The 15,982-nt window shown below is 32.4% G+C and overlaps 1 protein-coding gene across 7 annotated transcripts in view; it reads left to right on the forward strand.

The window, feature by feature from the left end:
- LOC106474743 overlaps positions 1-15,982 on the forward strand; it is a 33,402-nt gene that overhangs the window by 13,558 nt on the left and 3,862 nt on the right. The window contains exons 1-7 of one of the 7 annotated variants that reach the window (XM_022403038.1): positions 749-935; positions 2,505-2,540; positions 6,178-6,504; positions 6,730-6,971; positions 7,393-8,173; positions 9,409-9,614; positions 12,834-13,083. In XM_022403038.1, coding sequence (XP_022258746.1) covers positions 6,760-6,971; positions 7,393-8,173; positions 9,409-9,614; positions 12,834-13,083 — 1,449 coding nt within the window. In that variant the 5' untranslated portion in view covers positions 749-935; positions 2,505-2,540; positions 6,178-6,504; positions 6,730-6,759. Of the gene's footprint in view, positions 1-748; positions 936-967; positions 2,541-6,177; positions 6,505-6,729; positions 6,972-7,392; positions 8,174-9,408; positions 9,615-12,833; positions 13,084-15,982 lie in introns of those variants that run through there. The other 6 variants (XM_022403043.1, XM_022403040.1, XM_022403039.1 and 3 more) reach the window with 6 other exon arrangements.

The raw sequence follows: 15,982 nt of genomic DNA on the forward strand, positions 1-15,982 counted from the left end.
GTCTGGTGTTGGCCAATCAAGCACTGCTTTCACCTTGTCAGGATCAGTTATCATGACGTGTTACTAGAGTCACGTGACTTCCGCTGTCGTAACAGTATATAAATACACATATGGTGGTTGTAATACCATTTACATTGGCAAAACTATACACCAGTTACACCTGTGAACATATGGGATTATCAAGCAGAACTATTGAAAAACTATCAAATCCTCCAGACTCCGCACATATAATGAAAGCAACAACCACCCTATCTTGGTTGAGAATTTCAAAGCCATCTCATCTGAATCATCCAGTACTGAACTTTTAATTAAAGAGAGTTTATCTATTATAACTTCCTATAATTCATTTTAAGCCAAATTAAAATAAGTTTATTGACGAATTTGAAACAGTGATTCGAGCAACAGCCCTTCATTAGGTTTACAGTGGAAAGAAAATGGCTTATCAACTAATTTTGATTTCTATATACACGCATGGGGGGTGGAATATAGAAAAATATATTATAATAATAACATAATATTACATAACACTATCAATGTTATGTTAATTAATAATTATGTTCATTTCACCTGATTCTAACGCGTTATTGTTACCAAGATTTTAAAGCCGTTAAAAGTTTACTAAGTTTATTTTCTGCCAATAAAAATTAATTTTGTGAATTAATACAATAATAATTATTATGGTGTGATCCTCTTTTTCAAGCAAATAACTTGCGAGCCATCTGCGCTAGCCGTACTTAATTTAGAAATAGTAGACTAGAGGAAAGACAGCTTCCGTCACGTCATAACGCCATCGTGACTGAAAAGTCCAATATATTTCGTGACGAAGTGCGAACCTGCAATCTTTAGATTGCAAGACAAGTGTTCTAAACACCTGGCAAAACTCAAAATACAATAATGGCGTGTAACGAAGATGAGTGACATGTACACTTACACTGGTTTGATAACCTTCAAGTTGGATTTTAGTTTTAGTTTTTACTACTCTTATTAGTTTTACTTTTAGAATTAACAGACTACTTTATATTTATAAACTTAATCATACTTGGTTTTCGTTCTATTAATGGCTTGAAAATAATATTTGTACTGCAATGTTGCACAATTACAGGTTTGTATGGATGATGGAGTCTTCCAAAAGCTTATTTATGTAATTACTATGACATTTAGTGATAATCTGCTGACGTTTAGCCTATTTCTACATGTCTGAGTGTATGGTATCAATGCATCAAAGTTCATTGTGAATTGCGAAAACCCACTGTTATCATTGACAAATAATAGTAAATAAAAACTATTACATAAGACATAAAAACCACTGGCAGCAAATTAATTTTGATAGTAAATTACAGTATTAAGTTGTAGGTTTGGAACTGAAACTTAATGTTTTTTTCTTCTCATAATTTTGCTGTAGTCTGAGTTTTTTTAAGAGTTTTAGTATTACATTTTTTAATAATAAAGTAATGTAAGAATTTATCAGTTTTAAGGGGCTCTATTTTCACTAGCAAGTTAGCTTGTGTTGTGACAGGTGGCATATACAAGTTAATTGCTTTGGTAATAAAGAAACTTAAAGGTGAAATTGGAAAAATAAACAACCTCATAATGAAAAAATATGGTGAATATATTCTTTTGTATTTGGGTCATGATCTGTATGTTTAAAAGAATTGAACCCAGTAATGGACAGCAGTAAAAAAAAAGATATAAAATTAATGTTTTAACTATGAATTATAGTTGATACTGTTATTGCCCTTAGCTACACTTTATACTACAGTGGTGTAACTACAAAAGATGGGCCCCATATGTTTATTTCTCTATAATTGTAGTTATGATTCTGGCTGATTGATACCATTAACTTAGTACAACCAACCTTTAGTTCAAATCATTTAAACTGTATTTAATAGAGGCCCCTACATTTATTTTCACATAATTGTAGTTTTTACAATTCTGGCTGATTGATATCATTAACTTAAAAAAACAGTACAACCACCTTTTAGTTCAAACATATTAAATTGTATGTTTCTCCCCTTGTCGACAAATCATAAGTTTGTACGGCTCGCTGGGCCCCCCTTTTGGCTCGAGCCCCACCCCCACTATTGTACATGTATTCTTGTGCCAATGCTATATTAGATTAATGGTTCAAATTTCACTGAGATCCTTTTTCTCAGAATAAATTACTATTAAGATAATGAGCAGAGAGAGATAAATAGGAAAACTGACAATTGTATTATGATAAAAAGGTAATCAATCAGATGTTTTCCTCAAACTACAGGTAATCTATACAGCTGGGTTTTAAAGTTCAAATTCAGATTTTTATAGATCATTGTTCAAGTTACCAGTATATTAGCATATGCATTCAAGAAAAGTTACTATTTTACACAAAATACATGTGTTCATCTCTATCGGACATTATTTTATTGTATTATAAGTGGCTTACATATTTAGTTAATGCTAACAGATGAATTATTACAGCAGAGGGTGATATATGTTTTTTATTTGTTTCCTCTTTTCCTTCGGAGTACCCTACCATAATTCACAGGAGCCGACCTTGTGCAGTGAGTATAAGATAATGTTAAAACAAGGATTTTTCTCAGTAATTAAGTACCTGAGAGCTCTATACAAGTCACTAGTTAGCCTTCACTTAGAATACTGTGTACAGTAGGGCTACTAGGGTGATTTCAGAGATTGAAGAGTTATCTTAAAAGGATAATTTAAGATATTTTATTTTCTCCATATAGAAGAATTGTAAGAGGTGATCTTACTGAAGTTTAAAAGATTATCTAAGGATGGATAGGATAAAGGCCTCTAACTTCTTTGTGCTATATTCTGAAGATTATAGGATGAGGGGAAAAAAGTTTAAGATCTGGAAAAGAAGATAGTCAGGGCTCCAGTTAAGACGGTTTTTACTGGTTTATTGAATGAGTTGCCATCTGCAGTACTGGAAGATGGCACATTTTAAAAGTTTAAGAGGGGAATCAATGCTTTTGTGAACAATAGCGAATGGATTTAAATTTTTATTTTTCTCAAGGGTGAAAGTGCAAAGACAAAGTGGTTCGTTATTGTGTATATGTTATTTTATAATTCTGTTTAAGAAGTTCAGAAGTAACAAGTTTCTTTATCATGATTAGTTTTAGTACTCTTAACCCAATATTAGTGCCTGTGAGTCATTTGTCTCTGTAATTTACTTTTATTTAAGAAATCTTTCAGTATGTTAGGGACCTAGCTATGAAGGAGGAAATGTGTGTATGTATGTATGTATGTATATATATATATATATATATATATATATACACACACACACTACTTTACTATATTCAGGGTTTGATACTATACTATAGTGAAAATATTTTAGGACATATTTTAAGAATAACAAATAAATTATAAGAAGCTTTATTTTAGATCTTGAATTACAGAGGTTTGCTAATAAGTTTACTGTGTGCTATATTAATCAATGAAGGATTTTTTTTACTGACTAAAAAAGTGGTGGAAAAAATACAACTCATTTCTGAGCTTTGTTTTTTTAAGACTCCAAAGTAACAACATTTAACTGATTAAAGAAAATTACAATGAATATTTTATCATTGAGTGTAATATTCCAGTTGAATGAAGAAGATTAGAATGGATATTCTATCATAAGCTTTTTTTTAGGTGCGGCTCATTATCAGAGTAGACCGTGCCATCCATGATTGCTTGTTGATTTTATTGTCACAACTTTGGAAAGTATCAAGATCACTTGGCTAGTGTACTGCCTGACTGATTCACCTAGTTCTGTTAATCAGGCAGATGGTGTAACAAATTATCAGGATGATATGGCTTATAAAATCTCCTTTTATTGAAAAACAAGTATTGCATAATTACCTGGACACCTTTTGATTATAAATGGAATAGGTTATCTAAAATTCTAACACTACACAAATGCATTTCTACAAAATCTTTAGTTATCAATATTTATGGATGCCTGAGCATACGTGAATAATATTTCTCTTATGTAATAACTGTATTTTTTTGTATATGCAGTGTATGTACAGGTGATTCATTTAAAAATACGCTTAAATGAGAACACTGCCATTACAGCACTGGTGTTAGGAGTGGGATTGGAGGATTGGTGTAAATCATGAAGTGTGCTGTGAGCTAAAAGGTCCACGAAGGAAACAAAATTATCAGCTACAGCATTATTATGTTGGAGTACCACTTGAAAGAGTTGCTGTTAGTGTGCTCTGTTTTCTACTACAAAGCAAGAGTGGGAATAAATACATCTTGGTTGTGATGGACTATTTCACCAAATATCCAGAAGCATATACTGGAGCTTTCTGGATTAGGGACAGAACTTTGAATCAGCCTTGTTTAAAGAAATGTGTCAAATCCTTGAAATCAAAGAGACCAGGACAACTGTCCTTCATCCCTTTTCTGATGGAATGGTGGAGAGAGTCAACCATATACTTTTAAATCCATTAGCCATTTAAATGATTGAACATAAGGGAATGTGGGATAAAAATGTTCCAGTCCTATTAGTCAGTAATGGTATTGTAATACATAAAGCTATAGGTAACACACAATCACCACTGATGTTTGGAAGAGAATTGAAAGTGCCATTGGACCTTCTGTACTCACATTCTGAGGACTGTTAGTCAGCAGTCGTACGCAGACTATGCAGTGAAAATCTAGGAACAGCATTGATGCTATACCTATCTTTACCCAAGAAAGACTTAAACCAGCTACTGATAAAATGGAAATTTGCCATGATTTTAGTACTTATAAAAGTAACTTTGATTGTGGTGACTTGGTATGGCTGGCTGTATGATCCATGTTCTGTCTAAAGTTAAGTCAATATTGGAAAGCATCTTATGCTGTGTTGTAGTCAAAGAATCTTTGACACAGCAAGAGAAAAACTCTTCTATAGTTAAATAGATATAGAGAATGACCCCATACTGTTGATGAAAGCATTGTTCACAACAGGAGAGAACTGTCTCCATAGTTAAGTAGATGTTGGAAAGAATCATCCATGCCTCAAGAGAGAACTATCTCCAGTGTTAATTGTGGTAAATGGCAATGTTGTAGCCCACATGTTTTTTTTGTTATTTTAATCCAGCTATTTTTACAAATTTGTATTGTTTTCTTATATTCTTCTGTTCATCATTATTAGAAGGTTGGCAGTTGACTGTTGAAATTCTATATCTAATGTAACCTTTGATTAATTTAGCCACAATAGGATTATGTGGCCTAGATTCTTGAAAACTGAATTGTAGCTGTAGGAAGGGATGCATCAAGCTTGGAGACAAACAATAGCAGAAATCGTGCTAAGTAGTTAGAATTAACTTGTTGAACACTGATGTACTCCTGTTGGACACTGATGTTCTCCTATTGGGAACTGATTTTACCCCTTTTGGGTAATGATGTTATTCCTGTTGGACACTGATGTTCTCCTGTTTCACACTGATTGTACTCCTGTTGGACACTGATGCTGCTCATGTTAGAAACTAATTTTACCCCTTTTGAGTAATGATGTTATTCTCAAGCTTCATATACAAAGTACTGGGTAAACACTAATACAGGGCTGAAAGTATATACACACAGAATAATCTCAAGTTTCATATATAAAGTAAACACTAATACAGGGCTGAAAGTATATATATACACACACACACTTTAATACAAGCAATGTGTCAAACAGATAAAAGACCGTTTTTCATTATTCAAATGAGTAGCAGCATAGAAACAATATAAGAATTCCTGGTTATTCTTGATCAAAAGCAGCATACAAGCAAGTTAACAATTCTTGGTTATTCTTGATCAAAATCAGCATACAAGCAAGGTAACAATTCCTGGTTATTCTTGATCAAAAGCAGCATACAAGCAAGGTAACAATTCTTGGTTATTCTTGATCAGAAGCAGCATACAAGCAAGGTAACAATTCTTGGTTATTCCTGATCAGTAGCAGCATAGAAACAATATAAGAATTCCTGATTATTCTTGATCAAAAGCAGCATATAAGCAAGGTAACAATTCCTGGTTATTCTTGATCAAAAGCAGCATACAAGCAAGCAAGGTAACAATTCTTGGTTATTCCTGAAAAGAGCAGCATGACTGATGAGATTGAGAAATGATGAGGTGAAGAGAAGCATGACTGATGAGCTTTTGCCATTTACATTACTGTTGGAAAACATAAGAACTAACTATACATGATTTATCTAGGATGACTGCTGCTTTTTCGTACTGATTTAAGTGGCTGTGATTTTTATCAGTAACTTTCTTCACTTATCACATGTTTAACCTTGTATTTTCCCAACAGTGTATTTCAGAGCTAACAAGGAAGCATTTGTTATGTCACTTATGATTCAACACTCTAATTAATTTTCTACTAAAGAGGAAATGAAAAAAAAAAATTATTGTGCTAGAAACATTTGAATAGATAGTTAGAAAACTATGTAACAAAATCCATGCTGGTACCAGTATTACTAAGTTGACACTTAATTCAAGGGCTCTGAAATTTCAAAAATACTACAGCATAGATAAACAATGGTGGGTTGTAGGCTTAGTTGTTCAGTATTTTAAGATTAATAAGAATATAGAATGTAATAATAATTATGTTCCAGGTCTACAAGTATTAAACTTGTCATTACTGGCCTAATATAATGTGAATTGTATCTTTAATAAGTGGTAAAATATTGAAAATGTGAACTTTTCTGTTAAATGGACTTTCAACCAGAAGTAAACTAATATTCTATCTTATTTATTGTCATATAGGTAAATTAAGAAAAGTGCACACTTGGAACAATGTTTGTACTAGTAATGAAGAGAAGGTTTTGGGCTCTGACATCACTAATTTTTATATTCATATGTGGCTATATTTATATATTAAAACGTTTACCAGTATGGTACAAGAATGTCGGAGATGGATGGGTGTTTAATGATAAACACCAAACAAACAAACTTCCAGGGCATTGCCAGCATCCTGATCTGGACCCATTTCATCCACAAGTGATGAAGTAAGCAGAGAATTTTAATTTAGATAATTGGCAGTTAATTAACATATGTGAGATAGATGTTTATGCTTTTATTGCACATTAATATCTGTGGTTTCTGTATAAATAATATTTAATGGTTTCACTACATGTTTCTACACAAACAAGGTGTGGTTTCCATATAAATAAGGGTGATTTATCTTATTTCTGTGTGAGTAACAGTTGGTGCATAATTTTTCATGTAATCTTTCTTCTTGTTATCATTTTTTGTTGCATTTATTTGAAAATTTATTCTTCATATTGGATAAACATCTGGAACATTTTATGTGAATTTGATAACCAAATTAAAATCTCCACAAATTGATTGTTATTGTTGGTGATCATACTTATAATTAACTTAATTTTTAAAGACACACAATGTTTAAATTTCTGTTTAATTTATCAGGTACTTGAAAGATATACCGAAACTGGAATGTAATAACGAGGAAGACTGGCTGCTTTTGTCAAGTGGAAGAATTCTTGTAAACCAGAAAATAATTGAAAAACATGGTCATTTTAACTGTAAATTAACATACCGTGTACGTATGAATGACTTTGAAAACAAAAAAGGAAAGGTTGTGAACTTTATGTCTGAAAATAGTGAAATACCTCTTGATTCAGATTTTTTTTATGTTTCATGCAAAGCGAAAGATGGAGCAAAATGGAAAAATCTGATGGCTGGAGTGTCTCGTTCTGAATCAGCTGTTAAGAGAGCGAGAACAAAAAACTCTGCAGGAGAATTTATGAGTTTAAATGTCCTGATGTTTGGGTTGGACTCGATGTCCCGCAATCATTTTATAAGAAAACTTCCAAAGACATACACTTACCTGACCAGTATTTTAAAAGGTATAGTTTTGAAGGGATACAATATTGTAGGAGACGGAACACCACAAGCATTGATCCCAATCTTGACTGGATTCACAGAACGAGAACTACCTGAAACTCGAAAACGATTTTCAGAAGCTCAGCATGTAAATGTCTATCCTTTTATTTGGAAAAGGTTTTCTGAATTTGGATATGTCACTGCTTTTGCAGAAGACACGCCAGAAACGGGTATTTTTACTTACAGACTTAAAGGATTTGATGAACAACCAACAGACCATTATATGAGATCCTTCTTTTTAGAAGCAAGTAAAGTAGCATCTCATCATAAGAAGTATTGTCTTGGCCACAAGTCTCACCATGTGGTAATGTATTCATTACTGTATTTGTTTTCCTTTTGACAATAATATTTGAGAAATTTGACAACTGGTACTGGATGATATAAAGAAATGTCTTTCATCAAACCAAATCCATTTTCCTGTATTCTTATGTGGCCTAGTACTAAAATATGTATTGATATGTATATTTATTATCTTTGTTATAAGAATTGTTTTCTTTATTAACATGGATTAACCTAAATCTTCTAAGCTGGCTGAACATGTTATTAAATATACTATGCTTATCACATGCTTAATTTGTAGTTCTGATCTATACTTGCTTTGGTGTGAAGTTAGTTTAGCTATGGAAATGAGGATCTTCACAAAAATGTATATAAACATATTTTTTACAAAACAATATCCAATATTGTAAATTGAGAAAATAGGAGATAAATATTATGGAAATCTTGTTTTTTTGTTTGAGTACAGTTTTGTTTTGATAGCTTACACTGTGACTGATTTTAATCCAGTGAATTAAATGATGCCAAGCCAGTGTATAGTCTTAATAATATAGTAGTGCGAGTCTATTTATGACTCATTGAATTAAAATACTGCAGACCAACATCTGGAAATCCATGCTAAAGATTGTAACATGTTTCAATAGGAGCTAGGTACATGAAACTGACACTGTAATAATAGAGGTGATTGAGATAGAAAACTGAAACTCTCCAACAATGATGTAAAGTATCTCGGAATATGTTCTTTACAAGGTACACAATGGTTGAATATAAATCTTGGTTAATGATTTTGATGTAAAAACTGTTATAGGTAAAATATCTTTAGGGTAAAGAGGCTGATAGAACACTAGGAGCCATGGTTTGGTTAAGAGGCTGATAGTACACTCACAGCTGTGGATTGTGGTTAAGAGGCTGACGGGGCACTCACAGCCATGGCTTGTGGCCAAGTGAAAAGAAACTCCGGAACTAGGGGCTTGAATGCAGGACCTTTCTCAAACAGTGTCAATGTTATATCCACCTGTTTGTTAGAACGTTTGCTTTCGTTAATTTCTAATCTGAGTGAAGTAACAGTTTCTTGGTAAATTGAAAATTTTAGGTTTCCTTTCTTTCTTTCTTTAGATTTTTATTATGGTCTGAAAAAATTATTTCATGATCAAATGTTATAGAGGATTAGTTGGTAATAATTTAACTCATAGTTTGCAGTTACCATAAATTTATCCTGAGTGTTTGCATAAAATTGAGTCACCATGACATTTCATATTTCAGATAATGTTGAATTGGCTGCACCAGTTTTTTGATGTCTATCCAGAGGTTCCTAAATTTGCCTTTGGTTTCCATGGAGAAATAAGTCACGATGATTTCAACCTGGTTGGAACTGCTGATGATGACATTCTTGGTTTCTTGAAAGACTTACATCATAGCAGTATTTTGAATAACACTTTGCTTATTCTGATGAGTGACCATGGTCATAGGTGAGACATTTCTTGAAGAAGTATATTATCGATCTTAAAAATAAAAAAATAATATATTTGAACCATGAAAGTTTACCATTCATAGATCTTAAACATAAACAAACAATATATTTGAACTATGAAAGTTTACCATTCAGATATCTTACACATAAACAAATAACATTTGTTTTTAAGATCTATGAATGGTAAACTTTCACAGTTAAAATATTTTATTTATCTTTAAGATCTATGAATGGTAAACTTTCATAGTTCAAATATATTGTTTGTTTATGTTTAAGATATCTGAATGGTAAACTCCAATAGTTCAAATATATTGTTTGTTTGTGTTTAAGATCTATGAATGGTAAACTTTCATAGTTCAAATATATTGTTTGTTTATGTTTAAGATCTCTGAATGGTAAACTTTCATAGTTGGACATAATACAACTATTCCATGAAACAGTAGAAAATTTTTGTGTTATGACTCAGGTAAAGGAAGTTTGGCTGAATTTAGTATATTTAGAGAAAATATGAAGGTTTTGTAGATAAAAGATGCGTACTAAGAGAGAGTGAGGCATACAGTAGTTGCTTATTATATTATCATTGCTGATAATTACAAATTTTTATGTCTTTACCTTTTTGATGAAGTCAGTTTTATTATTTCACATGTACTTATTGATATACACAACATTTTAGAAACTACTGATGTAAAAGTTAAAATATTTTATTTCTAAGTAGATAACACCCATGATCAGACTTACAGTCTCATTTACACAACATGATGTAGGACAACTATCCTGGTAAACATAACACCCATGATCAGACTTACAGTCCCACATACACAACATAATGTACTACTGTTTACAAGGATAGATGGGACTGTAGGTATGGTTATGAGCCACTGCCTTTGAAAGGAAAAATGAAAATATTTTTAAAGAAATTAAACAGTTTTTCTGATTTAGTCACAAAGGATTCAATGTTTTTTTTTATGATCTTGAGTACTTGTTGTCTTGTTTCTTGTCCTCAGCATGATTATGTTGTAATGGAATGATTTATGAAGCAAGCTACTTTACAGTTGTTAGTAAAATAGAGAATGTGATTTACCCTATCTAGTCAAGCATTCTGCTTCAAGAAACAATCACTTGACAAAACAAAAATGCAAAGATATTAATTTTAAAACCTTTTAGTAAGAATTAAATAATAAATGAAGTGTAAAATGTAAGATGATACATTATGTTATGATTTGATAATGAGGAACCCACTTTTAAGAAAATAAAAGTTATAAGACAGCTAGACTGGGTAATCAATAAACTATTATAACTGTACAATGTTTCAACAAGACTTTGTGATCCTCAGGTACGAGTATTTTACAGAGATACATGAGTATATATATGCAGTATAGAACAAAGAGATCACATAACAGGATATTGCTTCACAGTCTAACATAGGTATGTTGGTACTCCAGGGTGTTGATTTAAGGTGGGCTGTTTTCTTCAATTAAGATAGCTTCTTTTATTTTACGTTTATTGATGTTAGGTGCTTTCTTTAAATTTAGTGTTTTGAATGGATATACTGTGGTTTTTTAGTTGCAATGGTGGTAAACATGGGAGGGTATTTTATTATGTTCAGTGAATCTGGCACTAATCTAAAATCATTATTGAATAATAATTACATAGAATCACACAATTCCGACATCATCTATAAAGTAATATGGAACAAATGTCCAGAATTTTACATTGATGAAACGGGTAGAAAATTGGAAACCAGATTCACTGAACATAATGATAGATGTCTATAACTTTACGTGCTAGTACATAAAGTTATAGATATCGAGTGATTACACAGCAGACATACTGTAAAGTTAATGACATCAAGTGATCACACTGTAGACATAGAAAGAATTATGTCTCACAATTTTTGTTTTAATAAGCAGAGAAGACAATAAATTTTCTTTAACATTTTATTTCGAGTAAGTCTAACTATCCACAGGTGGATTTGGAATGACCACTGAAGAAATTAGAGCTTTAACATGATCACACTGTTGACATACAGCAAGTAAAGAAGTTAAAGACATTAAGCAATCACACTGTAGACATTCAGCATGTAAAGAAGTTATAGACATCAAGTGATCATTGTAGACATACAGCACGTAAAAAAGTTGGAGACATCAAATGATCACACTATATACATACAGCACGTAAAGAAGTTGTAGACATCAAGTGATCATAAAGCAGACATACAGCACATAAAGAAGTTATCGACACCAAGTGATCACACTGTAGACATACAGTAAAGTTATAGACATCAAGTGATCACACTGTAGACATATAACACAAAAGTTACAGACATCGAATAATCACACTGTAGACATACAGCACGTAAAGAAGTTATAGGCATCTACTGATCATACTGTAGACATAGAGCACGTAAAAAAGTTGTAGACATCAAATGATCATACTATATACATACAGCACGTAAAGAAGTTGTAGACATCAAGTGATCACACTGTAGACATACAGCACGTAATGAAATTATAAAAATCAAATGATCTCACTGCAGACATACAATAGTTATAGACATCAAGTGATCACATTGTAGACATACAGTACATAAAGTTATAGACATCAAGTGATCACACTGTAGACATATAGCATGCAAAGAAGTTATAGACATTGAGTAATCACACTGTAGACATTCAATAGTTATAGACATCAAGTGATCACACTGTAGACATACAGTACATAAAGTTATAGATATCGAGTGATTACACAGCAGACATACCATACTTATAGGTAAGTATATAATTATTTGGTGTGAACATACTGACTCTCTGTAGCCCTGTGTTACATTTAACTATAATATTTCATACTTATAGGTAAGTATATAATTATTTGGTGTGAACATACTGACTCTCTGTAGCCCTGTGTTACATTTAACTATAATATTTTATGATTTAAAAACCCTGAATACATGTTTTTGTTCATCTGTTATTATCTCACAATTTTAATACTATATGACAAATGTTACACTTGTTGAAGGTATGTAATCATTCATATATTTCTTATCTTGTGAATTGTATAATGTAATTATCATATGTTTTCTACCATATTCAATATCTGCATTTTGATCCTAAGTATTTATTTGATCAGACAGCTAATAATGTATACATCAGGCCTTTGTGGTAACATTCTATGATTTCTTTTTTCTCATTCAACTTGTTTGCTGACTTTCCTTTTGCAGATTTGCTGAAATCCGGAAATCTCAACAGGGGAAGCTTGAAGAACGTCTTCCTTTTTTCTCGCTGGTTCTCCCACCGTGGTTTTCGACAAAGTACCCCAAACTTTACCGTAACCTGCAGACCAATGTTGATCGACTGACTACACCCTTTGACATCTACTCTACACTCATGACTGTTCTCCATACCTCCGTGCCTCTTCGTGGATCGGTTGAGAAACGAAGCATAAGTTTGTTTTCTGAAGTTCCTTCTCAGGTAATTGTTGCATTTGACTTAGTCCTTGTTCTTATAATACCCTTCCATTAGCCACTGAAAGCCCGTAAATGTGATGAAAATTGACATTATTTTCTAAGTAGTTGAAGCAATCAACTGCTTGCATTAGATCTGTATTGTAATGATAACTATTGTACATAAAATCATATCTTTCATTCTAAATAAACTGACACTGTGTCATGTTATAGTTCATTCAGTGAAATTAGAAAATATCATTATATAAGTATATAAAACGATCATTTTAGTACTTTATAAGTTTCTTATTAAATAAATTTTATCTATTATTTATTTGTTTCAATACAGTGTATTTCTGGAAGAACTACAAATTTATCTTCTTTAATATTTTGATTCATTGGTGAAATTATTTTCTCAGGGTCTCAGGTGCTATTGAAATAGTTGCCAAAATAGTGTGAGTGATGGACAAAAGGGTGTGAGTGATATTACAGATCTCTTGTGACCAAAATAGTATATATTAGTTAATTTCTAACCTTTAATGGACAAAAGGGTGTAAGTGATATTACAGATCTCTAGTGGCCAAAATAGTATATATTAGTTATATTTCTGACCTTTAACCCTTTCGATACAGGTCACGGGTGAAATGTCACGTTTGTTGACTCACAGTTAAAATTTTATTGAACTATTATTTCATGAATTTATGTCAATAAGTTTGGTATCAAACTGTAGATTATAATTTAAATTTTAGTATTATACATTACTCAATTTCTTAATTTAAAAGTAAATATTGAAAAACACAGATAAACATCGATTTTTGTATGTCATGTGTTATGTTGAGTGCAGCACTGGTTCAAATTAGATGTTTGTGAAGTCAAAATACTAAGTCTATAATTTTGTAGGAATTAGAAACTCAAATTACCAATATTGACAAGCTAGAATATTAAATAAGAAAGTCTTATTTTTTCTCTTTGCTAAGATACTACTAATGTAATAAATCAAACACAGTGGCACCCCACCCACCTCTTTCCATTTTTGGAAACAAAATTCCCTTCATTCTGCTAAACTTGAGGTGAAGACAGTATGATCCTCTTTCCTACCCCCACCAGATGGCTGGAATTTGGATTGCAGTTGACTTGCTGCTGGTATGATCCTCTTTCCTACCCCCACCAGATGGCTGGAATTTGGATTGCAGTTGACTTACTGCTGGTATGATCCTCTTTCCTAGCTCTGAATGCAAAGTGATTTTCATATTAAAGTTATTTTTATATACTGAAAATATATTTCCAATAAGTACTTACCTCTCTCACATAAATAACTATTCTCATCCAATGCTGCCCTCTATATCCAAAAACTTTTTCAGCATGCTACAAGCCTTGAGTTCCCATGTACCTTATGATCAAATGGTTCAACTGAGTTTCACATGCAAATCATCATGCAACAACCCTCCACAAATAAGTGTGAAACACTCTCCTGATGAATGTGACTCCCTCTATCCAAAGAACACCCTAAAAGAGAAGATTCTCACATCAGAGGATCGTACATGGGAGAGTGCACCACTTCTGTATCAGGTATGATCTTTGTCCAGTGTGGAAAGAGGCGATGCAGATGTGGGCAGAAAATGTGAGGAGCACATCCAAAAGGGAGAGAACGAACAATGGTTGGATAGGGATCCAAACCACACAATATCAGAATCTCAATCCCATAGATTGTATGAATGTGGATGATAGTAAAGAGGATTTGCCCCTAGGTGTACAGTGGCTAGGGCACTACAGACCATACACAGAAAGTAAACTGTGTCCAAGGCCTGGCTGCTGGGAACTGACATCTACATGGGGGTAGGATGAGGATCATACTGTCGGTAAGTCAACTACAATCCAAAACTCAACTAGTGGGAACCGATATCCAGGTGGGGGTAAAAAAGAGGATCATACCAGCAGTAAGTCAACTGCAATCCAAATTCCAGCCATCTGGTGGGGGTAAGAAAGAGGATCATACCAGCAGTAAGTCAACTGCAATCCAAATTCCAGCCATCTGGTGGGGAGTCATCAATCTGACTATATATACTCATTGACAAATTTTTAGAAAAATATTTAATTAAGAAATTGATTTTTTGTGTACAAAAGACTTTTAATGTTTACTGTAAGCTTGCAAAATTTTGTGAAGACACATAAAACATTAAAAGTTATAGTATGGAAACTGCTGGTGACTTTGGGATCACATGATTATTTGAATTAATCAAACCCATAGCGAGAGGGTTATTGGACAGAAATGTGTGGTTGAATGATATTGATGAGAGACATTATTCATCATGCCACATCTTCCTAATGAAAGTATTCTTGTTTGTGGAATAGATCATATTTGTGTACGTTTTGATGTTGCAGTAAATATGCCTCGTATTGATTCATGGTCAAACCAATATGAGATAAATATAACTTATCTTCATGGAAGTTTTTTTTACATCAACAGTGATTGTATTTTATCAAATCGACTGAGAATATACATTGAACCTTTGTAGATAATGACACAGTTATGATACTGCCATTTGAAATGTTATTTGACGTTTTTGACTTGCAAATTGCATGTTTACTGAAATAATCTCCCAAAATGTGAACATGCACATTGAATTGTTTTTAATCTTAAAAATATTTTACATCATTTACTTGTTTGAAACCTATAGTAATGAGTGTCAGTAATGTTTTATTTCTGTCAGCTAATGCATATTGAGTGTCAGTAATGTTTTATTTCTGTCAGTTGATACGTATTGACAGTAATGTTTTATTTCTGTCAGCTAATACGTATTGAGTGTCAGTAATGTTTTATTTCTGTCAGCTAATACATATTGAGTGTCAGTAATGTTTTATTTCTGGAAGCGGACACATATTGTCAGTAATGTTTTATTTCTGGAAGCGGACACATATTGTCAGTA

This window comes from Limulus polyphemus, unplaced genomic scaffold (assembly GCF_000517525.1).
Source record: "Limulus polyphemus unplaced genomic scaffold, Limulus_polyphemus-2.1.2 Scaffold7630, whole genome shotgun sequence".
In the NCBI taxonomy this organism is placed as follows: domain Eukaryota; kingdom Metazoa; phylum Arthropoda; class Merostomata; order Xiphosura; family Limulidae; genus Limulus; species Limulus polyphemus.